This window comes from Stenella coeruleoalba (genome assembly GCF_951394435.1).
Source record: "Stenella coeruleoalba genome assembly, chromosome: 1".
Taxonomy (NCBI): Eukaryota; Metazoa; Chordata; class Mammalia; order Artiodactyla; family Delphinidae; genus Stenella; species Stenella coeruleoalba.
The window spans coordinates 47,843,438-47,866,246 of record NC_137169.1 but is presented as its reverse complement, the minus strand read 5'-3'; the positions used below and the strand labels follow the sequence as shown (position 1 = coordinate 47,866,246).

The following is a 22,809-nucleotide window of genomic DNA, read 5'->3' as shown; positions in this document are numbered from 1 at the left end:
TTTTTTCCCCAGAGTTTCAGAAGTATAAAATTGTTTCCATATTTATTCAACCTGAACTTTTGAAAACGTTGTTGAAAATAGAACCACAACTGACTGATGTTTATTTATGCTGGCCTTGGGGAAGCAAGAAGGAACAAAGAAAACTGGCAGCACTGTACTGAGCTCTTGTGAATGTGCTGAACAGCCCGTTGTGTTTTGGACCAGTGGTTGCCTGAGGTGCACTTGATAAAGGCCTTTTGTCTGCAGCCTACTTTCAGTTAAGTCGTTGAAGTGTTCAGTGCCTTGGTCTCTCCTGTTCTCAGAGAGAGGAAAAAGGAATGGGAGATAGAGAAAGGAGCATGCTAAGATGTAATTTTTTTCTTTAACGTATTACCATGAAAATGTTCAAACAAACTTTCGCCATATTTGCTTTCTCTGACTCTCTTTCTCTTTAGATAGGTTAAGAGATCAATAGATCAATAGATATCTAGATAATAAATAGCTGCATTAGGTGTGCTCATTGCCCCTGGGGTTTCATTGCTTCTAGTCCGTTTCTGCAAACAGTGCTAATAATATAGTTTTTAAATGATGAGTTCATATTGATAATTCCAATTTACAATTATTGGCTTATTTCTTAACTTTTACATGTAGATCTCATTTTTCTTTGACTGAAAAGCTTGCTGTCTAATAACAGTGTATTTATATATTTTTTTATCCTAACATATACCCAAAGCAATTTCAAAATTGCAATTCCAATACGAATTACTGCTAACAATAAACCAGACATAGACTTGAGTGTCAATGAGATTTACTGAAATCTCATGTTAGCCTGATATTCCCTTGGTAACCAGTCACTTCTTTCTGAGCCTTTTTCCTCCTGTCTAAGATAGGGATAATGGTGATCACCGTATTGTTCAGAAATCTTTTGGTTGCAAGTAATAAAAAACTCACTTCAGTCTTAAGCAACAAAAGGAATTCACTGATTATATAACTGAAAACTACAAGGTTAAATTTCTCAGGATAGTGGGATCCAGACTGTTAGATGATGTCATAAAGTTTAAAGCTCTCTCTTTCAACTCTTTTCTCTTTCCTGGTGACCCGATTTCCCAGAAGACTTTCTTACCACCCTCTGGTTATTCCAAGACTATTATCCTGTGAGTTCTAAGGAAGTCCTGACCTGAGGGAACCATGCTTGGTAATTGAACACTATGTTACATAGTCATTAGATCTTTTTTTTTCTTCGAGATTTAAATCAAAGCCTTTATTAAACATCCCTTCTTCAAACCACCCGCATTTAAACCTATACCCCTCTCCCGACTTTCGAACTGGTAGGGCTGTGCGTGTGTCTTTGTCACCTGACGGGTCAGATCCAGTTGGGTCGCACAATGCTGAAAAGCCCCGCCCAGACACACCACACGGGGCAGAACTCCACTGTTCTGTGCCCCCTCAAGATCTAGGCAGAGGTTGGCAGCAGTGGCCCTGGAATCAGAGCTCGAGCACAGGAGACCAGGAAGCAGAAGTCTGAGCCTCCTTGTTCCAGGCCTAGCCATGCAGAGCAGATAAGCTGCTCTTGGCTACCACTGGGTGAGGGTCACGCATGTGTTTTTTCTTCTCGTCTCTGAAGAAAAGGGTGAGAGATGGAGCAGGCAGTTTTCAGTTGTGTGTGGGTTTGATTTAAGGCTTTGGCTGTGGTCTGTTGATATATTAAAATACTTTCTGGGAACGCCATCTCAGTTGTCTGGGAGAAGATTCAAAGTATTCAGAGCCTACTGTCTACCAGATACCCTGCTAGATCTTCTTCACATTCCCATTGTACAGATGAAGGAACTGAGGCTCCGTGAGGTAAGGCGACTTGCACATGACGACAAAGCTGAGATCTAAATCCTTCCATCACACGACCTGCCTTTTGGAAATGGGGACAGGACAACACAATATACAAACTACTCTGAGTGTGAAACAAAAGAGGAGCCCCCTGACTTACACATACACACGTATTGCTGGCTTTTGAGAGCTCAGACCGCATCTTCTTTATTTCAGTATTTCCAGGGCCTGGTGTATCCGAGTACCGAAGGGCTTTTAGGCATGAATGTGAATTGAATGAGAGAGAGGACAGCTAGTCCAGCTCGCCACCAACTGTGACTGTGCTGCAGCACGTGCTCGGTCATGGGATGTAGAATTTTGATTGAACCCCAGTGTTGGGAAATTAGTGCTTCACGCAGAAGCTCCTTTACTATTGAAGGTGGTTTTTATTTCTCCTGAGCAGAAATCTGCTTCCTTGTCACTTTGGTGATTGCTAATTGATTCGGCACACCTGGCTCCACTTTGCCTATTAGACAAATTTAAGCCTAAATCATAGGTCTGGAATGCTCTCAGCTAGTACAACTAGTTCATCTCCCTATTTTTAGGCAAGAACTTTACTCACATGGTTCCAGAGCTGTGTGTTTATAACATATGTTTAGAGAGTTACTAAGAAGAAGCTGCCTTTTATAGCTGTTGTCTTGTTATAAAGTTTCAAAAGAAGTGTTAAGAGCAAAAAAGGACATGAGTATTTACTGAAGCCAACCTCCTTATTTTAACAGCTGAGGAAAGCAAGTGTTACAGAAACAGAAGTAGAGCCAGTAGGGTTGTGGGGAGGGGGTTCGAGGACAGACTTGGACTCAAGATTTTACTGACAGATTCATTCATTCAAATTATTCATTTAAAAATAGGTACTGACAAAGTCATTAGAGACAGAACATAGGATGTGGTTTCCAGGGACTGGAAGAAGGGGAATGAGGAGTTAGTGTTTAATGGTACAGATGGTCACTTTGGGAAGATGAAGAAGTTCTGGAAATGGGTGGTGGTGATGGTTGCAGAGCGCTGTACATGTACTTAATGCCACAGAAACATACACTTAATAATGGTTAAAATTGTAATTCAAGTTGTGTATATTTTTCCACAATAAAAATATATATGTACTAAATCCTTACTATATGTCAGGCACTGTACTTGATATTCAGGATAAGATGAGAAAAAAAGATATTGTTGCTAACACACTGGAGCTGATTTATATATATAAAGTATCCATATATACATCATGACAAACTAAAGAATCATCCCATATAGAAAAGTCCAGGAAGCTTAGTATTTTATGTAACTTGTATAAATAGGTATAATTTTTTTAAAAAAATTAGTATAAGTGAGCAAAAAGTCCAGTTTTTAAAATAAGTTCACCATTCAAGGGAGAATGGTGTTAAGATTTTACAAGATGTTTTCCCAGACTTTTTATACACATAACATATATGGATAATCATACGTTTTTCAAAAACAGGATCATATTGAACACACTGTTTTGTAATATGCTTTTATTTTTTCATTCAGTACCATGTTGTGAATATATTTCCACAGCAAAAAATACATACGTTCCCAAGATGATTTTCAGTTAGCTGCATATTATTTCATCTTATAGTAAAGTGCAGTTACTTCAACCAATCAGTTAATGCTCAACATTTCAGACATTTCTAATTTTTCACTATTCCAGTAGCACTGCAGGGACTATCTTGTATCCAAGTCCTTGCCCACATCTTACATTATTTGCAGATAATTGAATCCCTACAAGAAGAATCGTAAGTCAAAGTTTGTGCATATCCTTAAGGCCTTGAAACGTACAGCCAACCTGCCCTCCAGAAAAGTTGCAACAAATCACACTCCCACAAATAACAAAAATAACCATGATGGCCAACATTTACATAGCCCTTATAATGTGTGCCTTGCACTGCTCCAAGCCCTTTATATATACCAGACTAAGTCATCCGTCTTCCTAACAGGACCATGAGAGAGGCACTGTTGGTCCCGTTGTACAAATAGAAAACCAATAGCCCAAGAAAGTATGTTTCCCCATACTTTTGTCAACGCTGGGTATTATCTTGTTTTTTTTTCATTCTGGTGGCGAAAAGTGGCATCTCAATTGTATCTGGTATATTTTATATGAATCAATTGAATATTTCCAACAACTTTTCGGATTCTGTATCATTCTTCATATTATACAAAAAGAGAAGCCTCAGGAAGTTCACAGGACATGCCCAAAGCTACACATCCAGTCAGTGATACAGCTTGGATTTGAATCGTGTTCTCTCTGGCTCCAGAGTTCATATTCTTTCCTCTGTTATCAGGCTGCCTCTTCAGCCAGAGACTGGGGTCTTTGGTCTTGGCCTTGAGTAAAACGTTCTAGAAGATTTCAGGATGGGAACTTAGGAAAGAATTCACTCTGACCTACCCCGTTGAACACTTGATGATGGGGTGCCTGGGGGCTGGTACAGGGGTTGCCTCCCAGCCTTGTTGGCACTGCCATGCAGCAAATGCATCCAAAAATATGTTGGAAAAGAGAAAGGCCTTTATAATGAGCCTGGGTCTCTCTTTGTCTTGTGAGATTTTAACTACTGTAACTGCCTGTAGTGTGAAGTAGTGTATTTTTCATGTATCTATTTTTGTTCTGTGGCTATCTGCATGTCTGCTTTTTTTGTTTTGTTTTTTTATTAATTCACTTGAATCCTGATGGGTTCCCCCCCCACCCCCCCCACCCCGGTGAAGAATATAGCCTCAGGAAAACACACCCTCTCATACACACACATACACACACAAAATAATAATATGAAAGCTAAGTAGGGTAGCATTTATTCTTTAAAAAAAGCTAATGGTAAAGTCTGAGCAGATGACTTTCTAATCCATACTGTATTTAATTGGCTGTATTGAACCATACTACAAATTAAGTCTTCTCTGTAATTTATCTTGTCAGACGATAACCCTGCAAACAATTTGGTATTCATTTAAACATTGGTAAATGGCTCATGGAAATGCTAAGAGAAAAATGGTGATCAGATAAGAAACCCTCTGTTTACAGAATGAGTCCTATGTGAAACGTCGTGAATTAACCTGATTGAATCAATCATTGAGCATTTATTGAGTGACTGCCTTGTGCAGTGTACATCTTTAGATAGCTTGGTTCTTCCTTCTTTAATTCACGAAACCTTATTTAGCACTTATTGTTCAAAAGGAACAGTATTAGTGACTAGGATAAGACCGAGGAGAACCAGACATGGATCTTTCTTTCAAGGAGCTAACGTCCCCAAAGTGGAGAGAAAACGAATGCACAGATGTTCTCCAAATGTCCTGTTCTCAGGACCTAGAGGCCTGTGCGTGCTACATTCTTTCTGCCTAGAATGCCCTTTCCCCCTGACTTTCTGGGGACTTCCCCTTTATCCTTCGGGACTGAGTCCGAGCTCAGCTCCTTTGTCAAGTCTTCCCTGATGCCCCTTCCCATTCCTGCTCTGACCCTACATAACCCTTTAATCTAAAGCTTGTCTTCTTATATTGTGGTTGTTAGTTTCTTTGCCTGCCTGTTCTATGAGATTGCAAGGGCCTTGAGGAAGGGACTGTGTTTTAATCCTTTGGGTAGGTGTAGCAGTTAGCATGAGATCCAGAAAAGAACAGGCACTCAATAAGCATTAATACCTACCGTGTGAATAGCTATATGCGTGGAGAAATGTGTAGCAAAATTAAGAAGTTATGAAGCGTCCCACATAGAAGAAAAAATACAACCCAATGAAATCTAGGGTTGGGAATTATTACTAAGGGAAACAGGGGAGTCAGGGAAGGTGCCCTGGATGAGCAGGATTTTGGAGCTAGGCCTTGAGCATAGGGATGATATAGTTAGGTGGAGTTGATGAAACACGGGTCAAGGGAAGAAGATGGCAATCAGCAGAGAAAACAACACGCGTAATGGCACAGAGGTGGGGAAGTCCAGAACCCAAAGGGGGACGATGAGCCCTTCAGATTATTTTCACCCCTGGGAGGAAAGTCAGACTGGGTTGGGGAGGTTATTCTCTGAATTGGCCTTGGAATTCTGCAGCAATAACTTTCATCCTCAATGAGAGGGTTCGGAGTAGGAGTAGTAAATGAAGTGGTGGTGGAAAGATCGGGTGTTCTGGAAGACTCTTGAAAATCAAATATCTGCTTTGATTTGGGGGCAGTGCTTTAATATCTAGACTAAGTTTTTCCAAGACAAAAACTCTTTTCCAAAGGAAGGGTGGAGGAAGCGCACCCAGAATCTGCCTTTCCTCCACTCTCTCCCTCTCCCACTCTCTCCCTCTCCCTCTGGCCCAGGATTCTCCGCACCTCCAGAACAACCCATGGCGCCCCAGAAACTCCACACAGAAACACTCCTGGGATGAAACGGTCCTTTTCTCCTGTGACCAAGGGCCTCACCTCCCCTTTGTGGCCTTGGCCGCTCAGCAGATACCACAGGTAGCCAAGCCCAAGAGTCCCCTTCCAGACCATGCGGTCTTGACATTTTTTGCTGAGATCCTGATTAGCTGGCCTTGACCCCAAACCTTCTGACTGATGACCCTTTCTGACCTCAGAATCCTGCTGGAATCCAGAACAGCCTCAACTCTACCTCCTCCTCCAGTCCCCTTTCTTCATCCCAGCTTATCAGAGATCATGATTTTGTTGTTGGTCTAGGGACCCAGGAGCCTCAGGAAAGGAACCTTAATTCTAAATAGTCTTGTTTCCTCTTTTCAATGCTTCGTCATCCTGAATAGGGAGAGTGGGGCCTGGGTTAAGTATGGGTCCAGCCAGAACACAGTCTGACCCTCAGTCCTTTCATGAATAAACTCGGAGGTGAACTATACAATATTTAGGTTTCCTCTGGCTCCAACTGTCTTTGATTTGTGCTGATGAAACTAGTTTGAAGACATGGAGCAATTCTGAGGCTCAGTGAACAAGTATTTCCAAGGTCCTCTGTGTTGCCAAGATGAATGTGATGATGTGGGATTAGCAGGATTCTAATATGTTTGTGTTTCCAAGGATCTGTATGACACGTGCATGATTAAGGCTGGAGAGAGTGGAGACGTATCCCCTTACTGGCTCTTCGTTTCCAAATGAATGAGCCTCTTCCAGAACAATCCTTTTTAACATGTCCTAAAATTAACTATGGGAAAAGGTAATGTTACAAATATTTTTCAGCACTTCACGCACACACACAGCCACACTTCGCGAGGCAACTTTAGATACCATCAGGCGCTAAAAATGATTTGATTTTAAAACACTTAATGAGCATTCCCAGATAAATTAAAACATCTCCATCTGCCGTCTTGCCTCGTAGGTGATCTTTTACCATTGCACAATCATCTCCAAATCTAATTCCACCAGGAAGACTTGTAATTGTGGTTTAATTTTAGAGCAATATTCCACTTGGCAATCAATAAGTACTGTCGTCAAACTTTGATTCAATAGAAGATGTGGCTAACATTCACCGTATTATGCAGAGAAAGAGATACTTGCAGGAAAGGGAGAGAAGGAGGATGCCTTTGTCTCCCACTTTCCCTCCTGTACACCATTCGAGCTCACAAAAGCCTCTAAATCAATACCCCCACGTTTCGTGAATATAAATCTCATCGATTTTACATCATTAACACCATGAAAAGCTACTGCTCTCTGAGGAGTTTTTCTCTGCTAGCTAAATATGCTCTTTTTTTTTTTTTTTTTTTTTTTGCGGTGCGCGGGCCTCTCAGTGTTGTGGCCTCTCCCGTCGCGGAGCACAGGCTCTGGACGCGCAGGCCCAGTGGCCATGGCTCACGGGCCCAGCCGCTCCGTGGCATGTGGGCTCTTCCCGGACTGGGGCACGAACCCATGTCCCCTGCATCGGCAGGCAGACTCTCAACCACTGCGCCACCAGGGAAGCCCTCAATATGCTCTCTTAATAAAACAGGAACAAATGGATCTTGATCATTTTACTAACAAATACTTCCTTCTTCAGCAACTTTGTGTGAAAATCCACTAGAAGTATACAGTTGTCTTATGGCCACTTGAGGGGCTAGGGTGACCGGGCAGTGATACCACCCTCCAAGCATGATGTCCAGTAGACACTGGGCAACCTGGACAGGCTTGAAGCCACCTGGAGAGTCCCAAGAGTAGTAAAGAGATGAGTGAATGGCCAGACTCTGGAAGGGAAAGGTGCAGCAGCAAATTCTACTGCAGAAATGATTCCTAAGGTCAGAAGCCTGGAAAGATGGCAACAGGCTGGGGAATGGACATTTTGGAAGGTCAGGGCCAATAATTCAGAACCAAGGCAATGGCCTTCATGAGAGGCAGGTGCCCACTGTCCTGAGAGGCTGGCTGTGTGATGTGAGATCCAAATGGCTAAAGGATCCGGGGAGATGGAAAGAGACCTGGGAGAAAATGTACTCCAGTGGTTCCCAACATTTTCGTAACCAGATTCTCCTTGTGTTACATTTCTCCTTCCCTCTACAAACTTAGTAATGTGGGAAACCTTGTTCACCACAAAAAAAGCATTTATAATCATTCACTTTCCTATTTGCATTATTTGAATCCATCACTAATTGCCGAAGAGAATCTGCTCCAAGATGAGCTAAGGATAGCCGGTATACAGTAGCCGGATACGGAGCTAAGGAGCACAACAGTAGCCGGATACGGTTCTAGATAAACTTGGCGTTTTCATTTGCGTGCACAGTGAGAGGTGTCATCTTATGAGGGATAATTATACATTTCTGTTTAGCTTTTTGAAATGTTGAAAATTGCCTGGTACCTCTTTTTATTACTTTTAATGACCCCAGTAGATCCAGAGCTTTGGGTTAGGAGCCATGGATCTGGTTCAGAGTTCTTCTTTAATAGAGGAATACACGGAGATCCAGAGAGGTACAGTGAGTGCCTTGTGTTCACATATAGTGGCTAGAATGCAAGCTTCTTAACACCCTGGATAATGAAAAGGTCCTTTGTAAGGACTTGAAGCACATCGTATAATGCACAGATACATACAGAGGACTGTTTAATGAGGATTGCCTTAGGAACATTTAATATAGAACAATGGCCGTAAAGATCACCATCACTTAACAGGATGGTGAGCATTATTTGTTGAAGTTTAGATAATAAAGGCAGGAAGGTCAATATCAAAAGATTTTTGCATTACTGATCAGCAATCCCAATTTCGTTCAACAACTGTGGGTCAGGGACAGTGCAAGGTATTAGGATGGCAAAGGTGAAGAAGACAGAGGCTGGTGGGGAAGACTGGGATTTAGGCAAATGTATCAGAGAAGGAAGATCTACGAAAGCAGGAGCCAGGGTAGCTGTGTGTGAGGAATCCATCAGGAGTTTCAATATCGCTATAGACTAAAGCTCTAGGGAAACAGAAGTGGGAGGAATCACATCTGCAGGGAAAGGGAAGGCAAGCCTTGATCAGGGAGTTTCACAGAGGTGGGGCTATTTCAAATAGGCTTTGCAAGAAGAATAGGATGCAGGCAGGTGGATAAAAGAACAGGCATTGCGGACATGAGGACCAACCCATGAAAAGCCTCAGAGGTGTGGTGAACTTGGGCAAAACAAACAAGGGTGTTTGATCCTCAAGTCCCTCTACCGCCACCTCTTGGAAAATGGTTGTAACCACGCACATCTATGGTTCTCTGAATGCGAAGGGCACCCCCTGTCATTGTGCAACGTACATCTTCCAGCAGGGCAAGCAGAGGCCCTGGATACGTAAATGTACTAAATCTCAATCCAGAACTTAGACTGGGCTGCATCCTGAAGAAAGATGTGGCAGGAGCCTACACCACTGAGTGAGGCTGACCGGTCCTGGCGAGCAGAGAAAAGAGCCAGATGCTCTTTCAGCATCTGAACAATCCTGTTTCTCTCTCTGGTCACAGCACCAAGGCCATGGAAGGAAGCCTCCATTTCTCAAGGGCAGGCACAGCTCTCCTTCCTTCCATCTGGACCAAACAGCTTTTCCAGAGCCCTCCGGGCTTGTTCACATGTAGCAGAAACACATCTCTTATTGATCAACAGCTCGGAGGGCAAGTCCCCTGAAATAGGCTCTTCTTTTTGTTTTCCATAGGCCCTTCAGCAGCATCATGCTGTTCACGAAATTTCCTACATCGCCAAGGACATCACAGATCACCGGGCCTTCGGATACGTTTGTGGGAAGGAAGGGAATCACAGATTTGTGGCCATAAAAACAGCCCAGGCGGTGAGTATCCCAATCCGAAGAGGACGCCTTTCCTTGTACCTTTCCTGGGACAGCACAGCCACACTGTTGGTCTTTGGAGGCCCACTGTGCCGTATGACTCAGCGATGCTGATACTCAGCTTCCCATCTAGAAAGGATGAACAGCCTCGGAGCAAAGACGCATGCTCACGCCCATCCAGTTGTGTTGTTGTTGTTTTTCCTAATGGGTATTTCGTAATGACTAACTGTTTTCCTTTCTGATTAAGCTGGACGGAGGCACACTATACAAATAAGTTTCCTTGTGTTCATAGCCTCATTTACAAAGAAAATAAGAAGAAACAAATAGCTGTTTTGCATAAGGCCTACCCTAATTTTATCGAATTTGAAATTACTAATAAATAAAAGCAGTGCCTTTTATGCTTATGATTGTTATGAATTTGCAAATATAATTAGTTGAAGAAATGAACTTTAGCTTAGATGCAATTTTGCTGAACCAATGTAACAAGGTAGAATTAATTAAAGACGGAATGCTTGCAGTTTAGTAGAAAAAGGAAGGGCTGCGGGTTGTAGCCAGCAAAAACAAAAATTGGTCGCTGCAGCTTAGTAACCACCCTTTTATTAACGTGCTTTACCACCTTCTACTCCAGGCTGAACCCGTTATTCTGGACTTGAGAGATCTCTTCCAACTTATTTATGAATTGAAGCAAAGAGAAGAATTGGAAAAAAAGGCACAAAAGGACAAGCAATGCGAACAAGCTGTGTATCAGGTATACCTGTGAATTTATCCTGAGACAACAGGGGCTTAAAATAAACAGATGTGAAAACTGACAGTCAAGGCTTCTCCTCCTGCTGCCAAGTAGAAATAAACAAAGATGAAAGGTTCCCGTGTAAATGACTGAAAGCAAAGCCACTAGACGTGAGCGCTTATTCACTGAGATTCTAGACGTGTTGGAGAAAGTGAAGTCTTGAAACCAGGGGAAGATTTCAGGGGAGGAGACCTAAGGAAACCCAACTGCGTTTGCTGTTATTAGCAGTGGGTGGGATCAGATTTGGAGATGATTGTGCAATGGTAAAATATCACCGGGGTTTTCATTTTTTTTCTGCCTGTTTTCTGCCTTAATGACCCGCCAGCCTCTCCTACCCAGAGCTGGTTTCTTCACTGTCCTGTAATTTCTGAATACCGTCTCACATCTCTCGCTTTATATCCTCTGCTTTGCATCCTCCCTTCCCTCACTCTGCGGTAGACAATTCTGGAAGAGGATGTTGAAGATCCTGTATACCAGGTAATTTCTGAAACGAGTTGGGGTCGAGGGTCAGGAATGGCCAGGCCTGTGGTGTAGACATTTTATCAGAGACCTGAAGGATCCGCTGGCTGCAGAGCCTGGAGAGGGACCAAGATTATTTCTGAGGGTGAGGGCTGCCACCCCCTCCAGGAGCGAATTTCCATAAAAACTAACAGAAATTTGGCCGGCATCAATAGCATGGGATTTGGAAATAGACTTCTCCCTTCTTGCCCTGCCTCAGCCCTCTCCACAATCTGTAGAAGTTTGATCCCAGAGCTGAATGCTTGCAAGAGTCTCCTGAATATTCTGAGTTCATTAGAGAGACTCTGAATAATGAGGTGGCTTCAGTGAGTTAAGAACCAGAGATGGGGACTGACATTTTGGCGACATTTGAACACAAACCCGAAGGACGGTTTGCGAGCTTGAGAAAGGCTGTGAGGAGAAGTCCCTCGGGCCCCTGATTGGCTAGGCTGCCCCCTGACTCCCTGGCTCATGGCACAGGGGCTGTTGTGAGTGGGGGAAGGGAGATCCCAGAGACATGCCTGCCCGTAGCTTTCTCTGTGCTCTCTTCAAGGTTGCAGCCTAAGTGTGGGTAGAGATGGCCTCTCTTGGGTTCAAGGATATGCTCTGCTTAAACAGATGCAGAAGAGGAGGCCTCTCCCACTCTGTGCTTATTCCCAAGGAGAGAACAAAGCCAAACATTTGACTTGTGGGACATAAAAGACAATCTGAAACTTACATTTCTAACTGGGACACACATGGGTTATGTGTGTGTGTGTCACACATGCATTCTATATACATGCAGAGTTTCACCCAGAGAGCTGCTACTGCTATGACAAAAAGAAAATAATATGGATAAATAAGTAATAGAGTCCGAATAATTTGAAGGAGAAGAAGTATCTGACATAGATGGCAAACAAGAGTCAGAGGTGCACTGGACGGCAGGCCTTGCTTTAGAATGCCAGAGGCGTGGATTTGTCTATAATATGAGCTCAGCCCCTGGTTCGTGGGCTGGGAGAGTGACGAGCATTGCCCCTTTTGAAATGGCCCAGTCCTTTAGAGTCTGAAACACGTACGTGGAAAAGTTGATTTCGGTATTTAAAACTGAGAATGTAAAGTAAAGTGATATTTATGAGATGAGGGAGTTTGGGGCTTCTGAGCAAAGTCAGAATTGGCATATGACCCTGGGCCTGAGGGAGCAAAAGGGAGAGACCACTGTAACCCAGGGTTTGCAAAGTTGGGATCCCAGGAGATATCATTCCCACTCAGCAGTGCCAGCACACGCAGACACTGCCGAGATAAATGCCACTGAATGAAGAGGTTATATCCCCAGAGAGGTCTGCAGAGGGCTTATGCAGACATGGCTAAAGGGCTGACCATTGGACACAGTTTTCCTTAGAAGAGGCAGGAATGTGTCAGGCCATTGGGAATGTCAGTAATTCAGTTGTCTCTTTAAGGTGTTTTCTCCTGTGCCTGTGTCTTTAATGCTCACTGCGATGTATATCCTGAATTCCAAATGCTTTTTTTTCCCCCTCTTTCATTTTCCCCTCTGACTTTTCCTCTCTGGCCGTTCGTCATAGTACATTGTGTTTGAGGCTGGACACGAGCCAATCCGTGATCCCGAAATGGAAGAAAACATTTATCAGGTATAAAACCGCTTTCCTCTCCTGCCTTTGCACCACCACCAGTAAGTGCACAGAAGGGGCTGAACAGCCACGGGCTCTCTCCTCACTCACACGCTCCACGTTGCTCTTCTCGTCATTCTGGGCTTGTTAAAATACCTTCACATGAATCGGTTCCCACTTCCCTGCCATTTACCAGTAGTTTTCATGCCTGATTGTAGACCTGGTTAATGGCCAACTGGGTACAGTGTTTTAATTTTTAATGGAGCTTAACTATTTTCAGTTGACTCAGAAATGAAACATTCCATTTTACTAAAGCAATCCACGGGAGGGTTGTTGTCCGGAATATAATAGGGTCCTTCATTTCTCAAAAGAATGTGCTGTTGAATTTCTTTAAAAAGTCAACTGTACTACTGAAAATGAAGACCAAATTCAAAAATGCTATTTGGAGACAACACTGGGAATATTAACTGAATAAAAGAAAGTCTAGCTAAAGTTTTACCCCTTCTGAAGCGAAGGTAAAGTAATATTCTTAAATGTCTGCTTACGTGAAGAACCCTGAACACACGTTTTTTTAATTTTATTGGAGTATAATTGATTCACAATGTTGTGTTAATTTCTACTGTACAGCAAGATGATTCAATTATACATATCTATACTTTCTTTTTCATATTCTTTTCCATTATGGTTTATCACAGGATATTGAATATAGTTCCCTGTGCTATACAGTAGGACCTTGTTTATCCATTCTCTGTATAATAGTTTGCATCTGCTAACCCCAAACTCCCCATCCTTCCCTCCCCCAACTCCCTTCCTTTGGCAACCAGAAGTCTGCTGAACACACTTTTGACCTCGTTAATTCTCCTAAATATACTATAAAATAGGTATTTTAATCCCACTTTCTCCGGGGGAAACTGAGGCTCAGAGATGTTGAGTAGCTTCCTCAGGGCTGTACAGCTGTTTAGAGCCGGGATCAAACCCAGGCAGGTGTGTGAAGGTGGGACTCACGCTGCTTCCCCTCTGCTTTTCCATCAAAGAGTCTGAGTAACTACAGCACAGCGCACACCAAACACGTATGACAACCTCCAGTTTCACTAATTAGAATTTTAGTCCTAATTTGAAATAAAAACATAGAAGCAGGAAAATTGTTAATGTATTTAAATAAGTGATTTTAATTTCCTTAATTTACTTAGTTGTGGGGTCTCTTATTCTGCCTTGGGCATGCATTACTTATGTAACAAAAGTAAAACAGATTTTCAATTTCCATCAAATGCACAGAATTCTAAATGACCAAAATATAATGTTAGCTCTACCAACAACTTGGATTAACCAGCCCTATGGAGTAATAATCTATTTCTATCCACTGGATCCGTCTGGGTTGGATTCAAGTGTGAGGTTGGGCTTTGAGTCTTTGTTTAAAATCATTGCTTACGAAGTTTCTGTCTTTAAACAGAAAAGTTGCATGTCTGTCCTCAATGTCAGATTTTAAGGTACAACCTTGCAGTGTCTCAGTATTGTTACTGAACCAAACTTGGATCCGCTCACCGACGCAGTAAAGACAATCTGCTGACACCAGGTTGTGGTGAAGGAAAGTGCCGAGTTTATTGTGGGACACCAAGCAAGGAGTCCAGGGCAGCTGGTGCTCAAAACACCTGAACTTCCCAATGGGTTTCAGGAAAGCATTTTTAAAGGCCAGGTGAGGGAGGGGAGTGGCGGGGATGTGATCAGCTCGTGCACAATTCTCTGATTGATTCATCGTGTGGTAACAAGGTGGTGTCACAGTATCAATCCTTAGGCATCAGTGGGTCTCGGGGCTACATGTTCATGGTCATCAAGTAGTTAATTTCTTCAATTTGGTGGAGTTTTTAGCATCTGCAAAACAGCTCAGGAGATGTATATCAGATCCTATTATCTAGGTACTTTCAGAGGATATGGGGGAGGAGTCTGTCCAGGGAAGACCCCACAGGGTCCTGCTCAGTTACAGTATGAGGCCAGAGGAAACCACTAACCAGTCATCCTATGAAGAGGGAGCACCTTTGAAAATAAAATTAGGCTTTTCAATATAAGAGGTTCGTGATTTCAGAGTTAGCTACAGTTGGCAGGGCTCCCATTGTGCCCTGCGGGGGACTCTCCGGGGGCAGCCTAGTGTACTGGGAAGGACCGGTTTCAGCAAGCAGGGAACTGGGGTATAGTTCTGGCTCTGTCACCAACTACATTTGGCTGAGGGGTAATGGGCAAGACACTTGCCCTCTCTGCGACTCAGTTTCCCCAATGGTAAAATAGGGGAATAACTTCTCCCTAAATCACATGTTGGCACGAGAATGAAACAAGATCACGTGGAGGCTGTAAAGAAGAGGCTTCATCCCGGTCACACACTGAATCCACAGCAATTAAGCCACCTTTTCAATTCCTTTCTTTCTCTGGGCCTCAGTTTACTCATCTGTAAAATGAGCAAATAAGACTGAAGAGTCTCTCGGGCATGGCCCTTTTCTGTTCTTTGCAACTAGTGCTTCATCATAGGACTGTTAGAGGAGATGCTGGCTTGCTTTACAGAGCAACAAGACGCTTGGAAATGGGAGGTGGGGGGGGCGGGGTTTGGTAACAATTATAGAGCCAGGTCCCTGTGAATGGGCGCTTACATGCAGTATCTTATTATGTCTCACAGCAGCCCCAAGTCCCTTATATCATTATTTCCACTTTACAGATGAGGAAAGTGAGCCTGGCAAAGGTAAGGTATCTTGCCCAGGGTCACAGAGCTAGCAAGAGGTAGAAGCCCCCACTCGTAGCCAGGTCTCTCTGACCTCTGTACAGAAAATAAATCCAAGGCTCTTTTCAGCTTAGAATGTCTTTGATGCTGAGTTTTACAAGTAGATTCTGTGTAGGTTTCAAGTCACTATCTGAAAATCGCACTTGTTTTCACGGTTCTGATGCCCAGGATCTTCCCATCTGTCCATCATTAATACGAAGGTACCAGTCCGCTGGGCCTCAGTTTGCTTAACAAGAGATAAGCGCTTGGGCCTAAAGATAAGGCTGGCCTCTTAGGGAGCTGCTATCGGGAGCCTCGGGGTTTTTTTAGGGCCTACAAGTGTTCCATATCTATGCCTCCTGAGTAGCTTGCAATGTTTCTTATACTTCAGCTTGATCAGGGTAGTCTCAGATTTGATTTTATTTATCCTCTGTTTTCGGGAATGAGGGCCTAAGTTTTTAACTGTTCTGTGGCCTCAGGTGAGGTACCTCACTTTTGTATCTTAATTTCCTGGGCTACAAAATAGGGGTACTGTATTCTCTGCTTCCAGAAGTGGTGTGAAGATGTCAAGCAACAAGGACAGCACTTGGTACATAGTAGGTTCTGTGTACATGTCAGTTCCTTTTACTTCCTAATGCCATCAATATCAGATGCTGCTCGAGACGTCTTCTGATGATGTATTAAGTGAAGGAGAACATGACTCGCTCTCCTCATCTTGCCAGAGAGCCCCGCGGAAAGCTGCAGCCTCCCTTGACTTTGCTATTTGTCACTCCAACACAAGGGAGGGAAAGACCCTTGAGTAGATGTCACCTCTCTTTGAGGCTCAGTGTCATTCTCCAAACCGGATTGATAATAATAATTGTGTTTCTGTTTGCATGTCTCAGAAAAAAGTATCAGTTGTCTTTTGAAAACAACACAGAGCCTCACGGTACAGAGCGTTTTTACCCATCACCCTTCCAGTAACTCCGTGAGATGAGAACAGTTGTGATGACTATCATTTTAAATGTAAGAAATTCAAGTCCTTCATACTTAAGTGATGGGCCCAAGGCCAGAGCCTCTGATTCTAAACCCAGCGTTCTTTCATACATTAACAAGCTTCCAGCCTAAGCGAAATCACAGCTCACCAAGGGCACATTCTCCAAGTTTGTTCATTCAAAAATCATTTTTAATCACCCAGGATGTCACATACTGTTATTTTAAAATGGTATGTCTCTAATCCTGTGTCACCCAGCTCTTATCCTGTCTCTCCATCCTGTTAATATGTTGCTGCACTAAAAGTGTCTTCTGTTTGGATGGTCCTTAATGTATAGCTTTTAGACTAATTTCATTCGTTCGTTCAAAAAGTAATTATGTATGGAGCACCTAGCCTGTGCCAGGCACATGAGGATGTAATAGCAACCACAGCCAGGTCCCCACCTTCAAGGCGATTGTAGGTAACTCCTTGGGTACTCATGACAACCAGATGAGGAAACTGAGGTTCAGAGAGCAAAGTGACCTCTCCAGGGTCACACAGCCTGTGGCAGAGCCAGGATTAGGAACCAGACCTCCTGCCTCCTTTTGGTCCAGAACTGTTATCACTCTGCACACCATCATGTTACTGAAATGGTCTACAGACGGGATGGACCAGCCGGGGGAGAGGAGAATCAGGACCCAGGCACTTTCTGGCCTTCATCCGTTTAGCGCTTCTTCTAGTGTTCTGTCCTCAGCACACGTGTGGTAAATGTTTGATGCTTAGAAGTTTCTTGTTTAAACTCCATTTACAGATGGGGAAACAAGGATAATAACATAACCGCCCTGCCCTCAGCAAGCTTATAGATCAGTCGGAATTCAGAGTGACCAGGAAGCTGCAATGTGGTTGGACAGCTCCTTTATAAGATAAAGCACATTTTACACCCTCCTTCAATAGCCTGATGACTTTCCCATCTCCCCCCAGCAAGTCAAGGAGCGCCGATAAATCAGGGGCCGTATTCATCTTGTTCGCCACCATTGTCCTGGGTAAAGCACAGTGCGTGACACTTAATAGGTTCTTGGTAACTTATTTCTTAATGAAGGGATGCACCAGAGGTTACAAGAGTACAGAGGAAGGCTCAAATCAGTCCTAGAGAGTCAGACAAGTCTCCCAAGAAGATGTCCCGGCAGAAATAAATCTTAAAGGAAAAACAGGCAGATTGGTATCTCACCCATGGGACAACCAAGCAGAAAAGCTTTTTTCAATTATGCACAGTTTGGGTTTCGCCATCCCACTGCTTCTCCTCCATTTGCAGGCATAATTGAGAGTCAGCTGTGGTTCAACTTGCTAAGTGCCCATAGTGAGCAGTGAATTACAGGGAATAGAAAAACACTGTTTGTTTTGCTCAGGCAGGGGTGAGCTAGTAAAAAATAAAAGTGAGGGCTGGTAATTTATTGGCCCTCGTTAACAAGGACTCTGTAGGCATTCTTAGAGTATTCCTTTTAGACAGAGCTCACTTATCAGGAGCAAAGAGATTACATTTTTCATGGACTACCAGCAAAGTAAGGTTTGCAGAAGCGGCTCTGAAAGTACATCTTTTGCGCAGCCATGCTCACTCAGAGTCATGTTTTTCACAAGAATGTGCACGAGCTTCTGGGAGGGTAGGATGTGAAGTCAGAGGACAAGAGGCACCTGAAACTGCTGTGGGAATGGTGGGGACAGGGGTGGGCTGCACCTGTATGTGCTGTAGCAGTTCAAAGGCAGACCGCCCAGGCTTAAGCTCCTGGCTCTCCGTTCACGGACTGAGGGACCCCCTCCAGGGCTCCTTTTCCTCTTCTGCAGCATGGGGACGATTGTCATCCTCACCTGATAAGACTGAGAATGAGAATGTATGTAAACACAAATGTCTAGCATGATGCCTGGCACACAGAAAGTGCCCTAGCAGTGTTAGCTCATACTGTTAGCGATAAATGTCTTGTTCCGTAGCCAGAATGAGCTACATTTGAATCTGATCACTTACCACCTTTGAAGCTTTGGGCAAATTTCCCGAACAACTCTGAGCCTCACTCTCTACTACGTAAAGTGGAGATTATAATAACAACTTCTTAGGGTTATTGTAAGGATTTTAAGGTAAATGAGAGTGAAAATGACAAAGGGACTCAAGGAATAAGCTCAAATTCTTACTTATCTTAAGAAGAATGGTGTGGTTAGCTGGTCCCAGCCTAAAAGATACTTTGTCTTTTTCTTCACTATTCTCTACAATTCTCAATGGTACACTTATCCAGCAGACACCTACCGAATGCCTACTGGCTGTTAGGCACTGTGCTTGCTTTTAAGGGGCTCTCTGTCTGATGGAAAGAAAGACAGGTTATCAGACATTTAGAAAACCACTGCTGGCTGTTACCTCCCATGGAGGTTTGCGTTAAGCTTTGCTAGTTGCTGAGGATGAACTAGTGATTGCTTTCCAACTGGAATGTTTCAGAGCAAGGCCCCTGATTGACTGATCTGAAAAGTATCTCACGCATCCACAGTTATTCATATGTTTTTAGATACATATTTACATAATGTATCAATGGTAAGAGAAATGATCATTCGAACACTTTACAGTATGATGGTACCTAAGAGTTTTTGATTATTTACTCTCTTTTCTCTTGGATCCTCTCAGTAACCTGAGCGAGTAGCAGAGTCAGTAACTCCAGTTTATAATAGTGAAGCTCAGAGGAGCTAAGTGACCTGCTTGGGGCTTGATAGTTACCACGTGGCCCAATAAGACCAGATGGATGAGGAAGAGAAGAGAGGGAGGGAAGAAGTTACAGATAAGCGTTAAAAACCATCAGAGGGCTTCCCTGGTAGCGGGAGTAGAGTCCACCTGCCGATGCAGAGGACACGGGTTTGTGCCCCGGTATGGGAAGATCCCACATGCCGCGGAGTGGCTGGGCCCGTGAGCCATGGCCGCTGAGCCTGCGAGTCTGGAGCCTGTGCTCTGCAACGGGAGAGGCCACAGCAGTGAGAGACCCGCGTACCGCAAAAAAAAAAACAAAACACCATCAGTGATTTTCTGGATTCTCGCTCACGCTTTTCCTGCCATTGATGGGCCCTTTTCTTGAGCAGAAACCTTTGGTGATTATCAGATGGTTTGTACATGATCCCAACAGAAGCTGTACTTTGTCCTAGGACCTTGATATTTACTGTATTTTAAATACCCTGCATCTCAAATCAGCATGGACTCGTTGAAGCTCCACTGCAAACTGTTTTCAATCTCTTTAGGCAACTCCTAGCGCCTCCCCGGGCCTCATTTTTGTCTTCGGTGAGATGAGGATTATTTTTTCCACCCCGTGATCTCTGAGGTCTCTGCATTTTGCCTCCTATTCTGTGGTTCTGTGAGGAGCCCCATGGCAGACCCTTGTAGAATGATTCACATCCCCCCTCTCGTCCTCCAGTTTTCTTGAGAGAAGGAACCTCACCCACAGCTTTCATGATCCCAGCAGCCCCTTCTTCTGGAAGTTGGGCCCCTCAGGGGCTGCGCTCACACATACTTAGCCGTTGGAGGGGAAGCCTGGTTGCTTGGTTCTTGGAAAGCGTAGCACCAGAGTGTTTTGACTGTGTCACGTTTGCTTTTTCCATAGGTTCCCACCAGCCAAAAGAAGGAAGGTGTTTATGATGTGCCAAAAAGTCAACCTGTAAGTGTAAGTATATCTCCTCCCTTCTGCTGGGTTCCCATGACCGGCTTTATGTTGACGCTATGTCTGCAGTCCGAGGAAGGGAGCCGCCCTTCTGGGTACGTGTCCCAACCTGTATGGCTTTGCTGGGGAGCTCCTCAGTGGGTCGGGGGAAGGGGGCATGAGGCGGAAATGATGGGGTCAAGGAGGGGGTGCCGGTCTGCATGAAGGTCTGGCCCCATGAGTGGAAATGAGTTGAATCATGCAAACTACTGTGTCCAAGGGATTCAGAGTCTCAGGTGTTCTATGGAAAATGTCTCCAGCCAAAGACTTCATTATACCTGGTCAAGCAGGGGGCAGTTCTTGGTTCTAGGAAGAGAGTTGTCCACCCAGTTTGAAAGTGGTCGAGAAGCTTCAGAGGGTCAGAGGGAGGGCTGGCCAAAGGCTTTGGAGTGTATAAGGGTCCAGCCAGTGGGCAGCACACTGTAGCAGGTATCGTGGGCTCGCAGAGAACCCAGAGAGCCCACTATATACCTGGACCCCATCTGCTAGTGGGACTCCTGGAAACCTGAGACACAAAGGAAAATCCTCAGCTCTGTGCCACTGCTGGGCTCGGAACCATATTTAAGGCCTTCAGCTGGCAGTCAGAAGGCACCCTCCACATAATCCAGGCAGCCCTGGGGAGCCAGTGCAGACTCTTGAGCAGGGGGACATGTGACTTTGCCACAGCTTATGTAAGAAGAACTGGGGCGTTTAGTCACTGTTGATCTCATTCAACAATGAGTGGAAAGAGCATGAGCTTTGAAGTCATGCTGACCCTCAAGAATCCCAGCTCTGGTCCTAACAGCTGTTATGAGGCTAAGTGACCTTCTCTGGACCATTGTTATCAGTTGTGGACCCCATACTGTGAGAGACATAAAGACAATCCCACATGTTTCAAGATGAGATTAATAATAACGTTTGAAACCCCATCCCATGAGGGGCAGCTAAAGGGCCTGGAGAAAGGAAACCATAAATATGGAGATGGGCATCCACAGGGCCGTTAAATGGAAGGGGGATTATACTGCTCTGTACCAGCCAACTCTTGGAACCAAGACCTGTAGGTGGCACTACGAGAAAGCCAGCTCGAGCTCCGAGTGAGGGTGACCTGCTGACAGTGAGAGCTGCTCAAGGGTGGAACTCTGGCACCCAAGGGAGTGAGCTCCCTGTCACTGGAGCTATACACGCAGAGCCTTGGAGACCACCTGTCAGAAAGATTATGGGGCGGAGGCAGGGAGCAGGGATTCAAACATTGAATGGCTGGAGGGGCAAGACGAGCCTTTGCTGCGCCTTCCTGATTTGAGCTTCTAGATCCCCCAGTTGGGAGTCTTTCTGGTCCCTTCTTACCCTCCCCTGCCCCTGCTCCCCTTTTTCCTAGTGAACTTTCTTTCGGATCCATGTCCATTTCTCTGCCCCACTCTGCCAATACCTTGAAACCACCATATCCCACCTAAATACTGCTTCCAAAACCCCAATGCACATTAGTTTTACTGAAAAGACATGTCTGAATACCAGCCCCTTAAAAAACCCCGAGCCTGGAAACAGTGTAGGAGGCATGCAGCGTGGTGCCGCTCAGGGAAAGAGCAGTTTTTCTCCCCGAGCCCTTTGCGTTTAATCAAGCCTCCGTGTCGCGGAGACACCGGTCTGCGCTTCGAGTTTCAGTTAGGTCCAGCCCCTATCACACAGCTCCCTCCAATTCAGTGTGTGCCTCACTTGCCCCTAACAGGCTGAGATACAGGAGGAAACATGCTCCATTTGCCGCCTTGGTTTTGCGAAGTTATTAACCCGTCTGGCCACACCACCACCATGCTTAATAGCTCCGAAAAAAAAATCAAAAAACTCCAGACTCCTCAGCCCGACGTACCCGGCACTCGGGTCCCAGCCTCTCTGTATCTCTGACCTGCCCTCTCCTGGTCCAGCTCGATGGAACTCTACAGTTTCCTGGGGGAGTCACGCCTTCCCCCAACATCCTAGCTTAGTGTCAAGCATTGTGTTTTGGGGAGACTTTCTCATTCTTCCAGGAATACCTCTGACCACACAGTGTTGGAATTCTTCTTCTTCCTCATTCCTTCCAGGAGCTTCCTGAGGTCCTTGTTTTACCAGGAGCAAGCCCGGGTCTGGTTCACAGCTGCTCTAGGAATAGTATATATTTATTATATATAATCATATGTAATAAATATATGAATGACTCTACCCCGTAGAAGGAATTTATGATAATCCCTGCTACTTTTTTTAATGGGAATTCCCTGTTATTCTGATTCCAAAATAGTCATTAACGATACATACCGAGGTTTTGCTTGGAAAATATCGGAGCTGCCTGAATGGCCCGCAGTGGCTCCCAACCCACTCTTCCATAAAGTCCTAGAACCATCTGATGGTGATGATGGCTTTTCCATGAACTGCCTGAGTATTAATAAAAGCCTGTGAGAGGCAGGAAGTGAAAAGCACAATTTCAAGTTAGATTCAAGGTAGAGGCAGATGGATGCAGCTAGAATCTTAGTTCCTGTTCTTACTGCCTGTGAGACATCTGATAGGTCTC

The 22,809-nt window shown here is 44.4% G+C and overlaps 1 protein-coding gene across 8 annotated transcripts in view; it reads left to right on the top strand.

The window, feature by feature from the left end:
- DAB1 (DAB adaptor protein 1) overlaps window positions 1-22,809 on the top strand; it is a 432,111-nt gene that overhangs the window by 334,918 nt on the left and 74,384 nt on the right. For 4 of the 8 annotated variants that reach the window (XM_079904017.1, XM_079904019.1, XM_079904016.1 and 1 more), the window contains exons 5-9: window positions 9,863-9,994; window positions 10,620-10,739; window positions 11,217-11,255; window positions 12,836-12,901; window positions 20,199-20,258. In XM_079904017.1, coding sequence (XP_079760143.1) covers window positions 9,863-9,994; window positions 10,620-10,739; window positions 11,217-11,255; window positions 12,836-12,901; window positions 20,199-20,258 — 417 coding nt within the window. The remainder of the gene's footprint in view (window positions 1-9,862; window positions 9,995-10,619; window positions 10,740-11,216; window positions 11,256-12,835; window positions 12,902-20,198; window positions 20,259-22,809) is intronic. The other 4 variants (XM_079904021.1, XM_079904020.1, XM_079904018.1 and 1 more) reach the window with 3 other exon arrangements.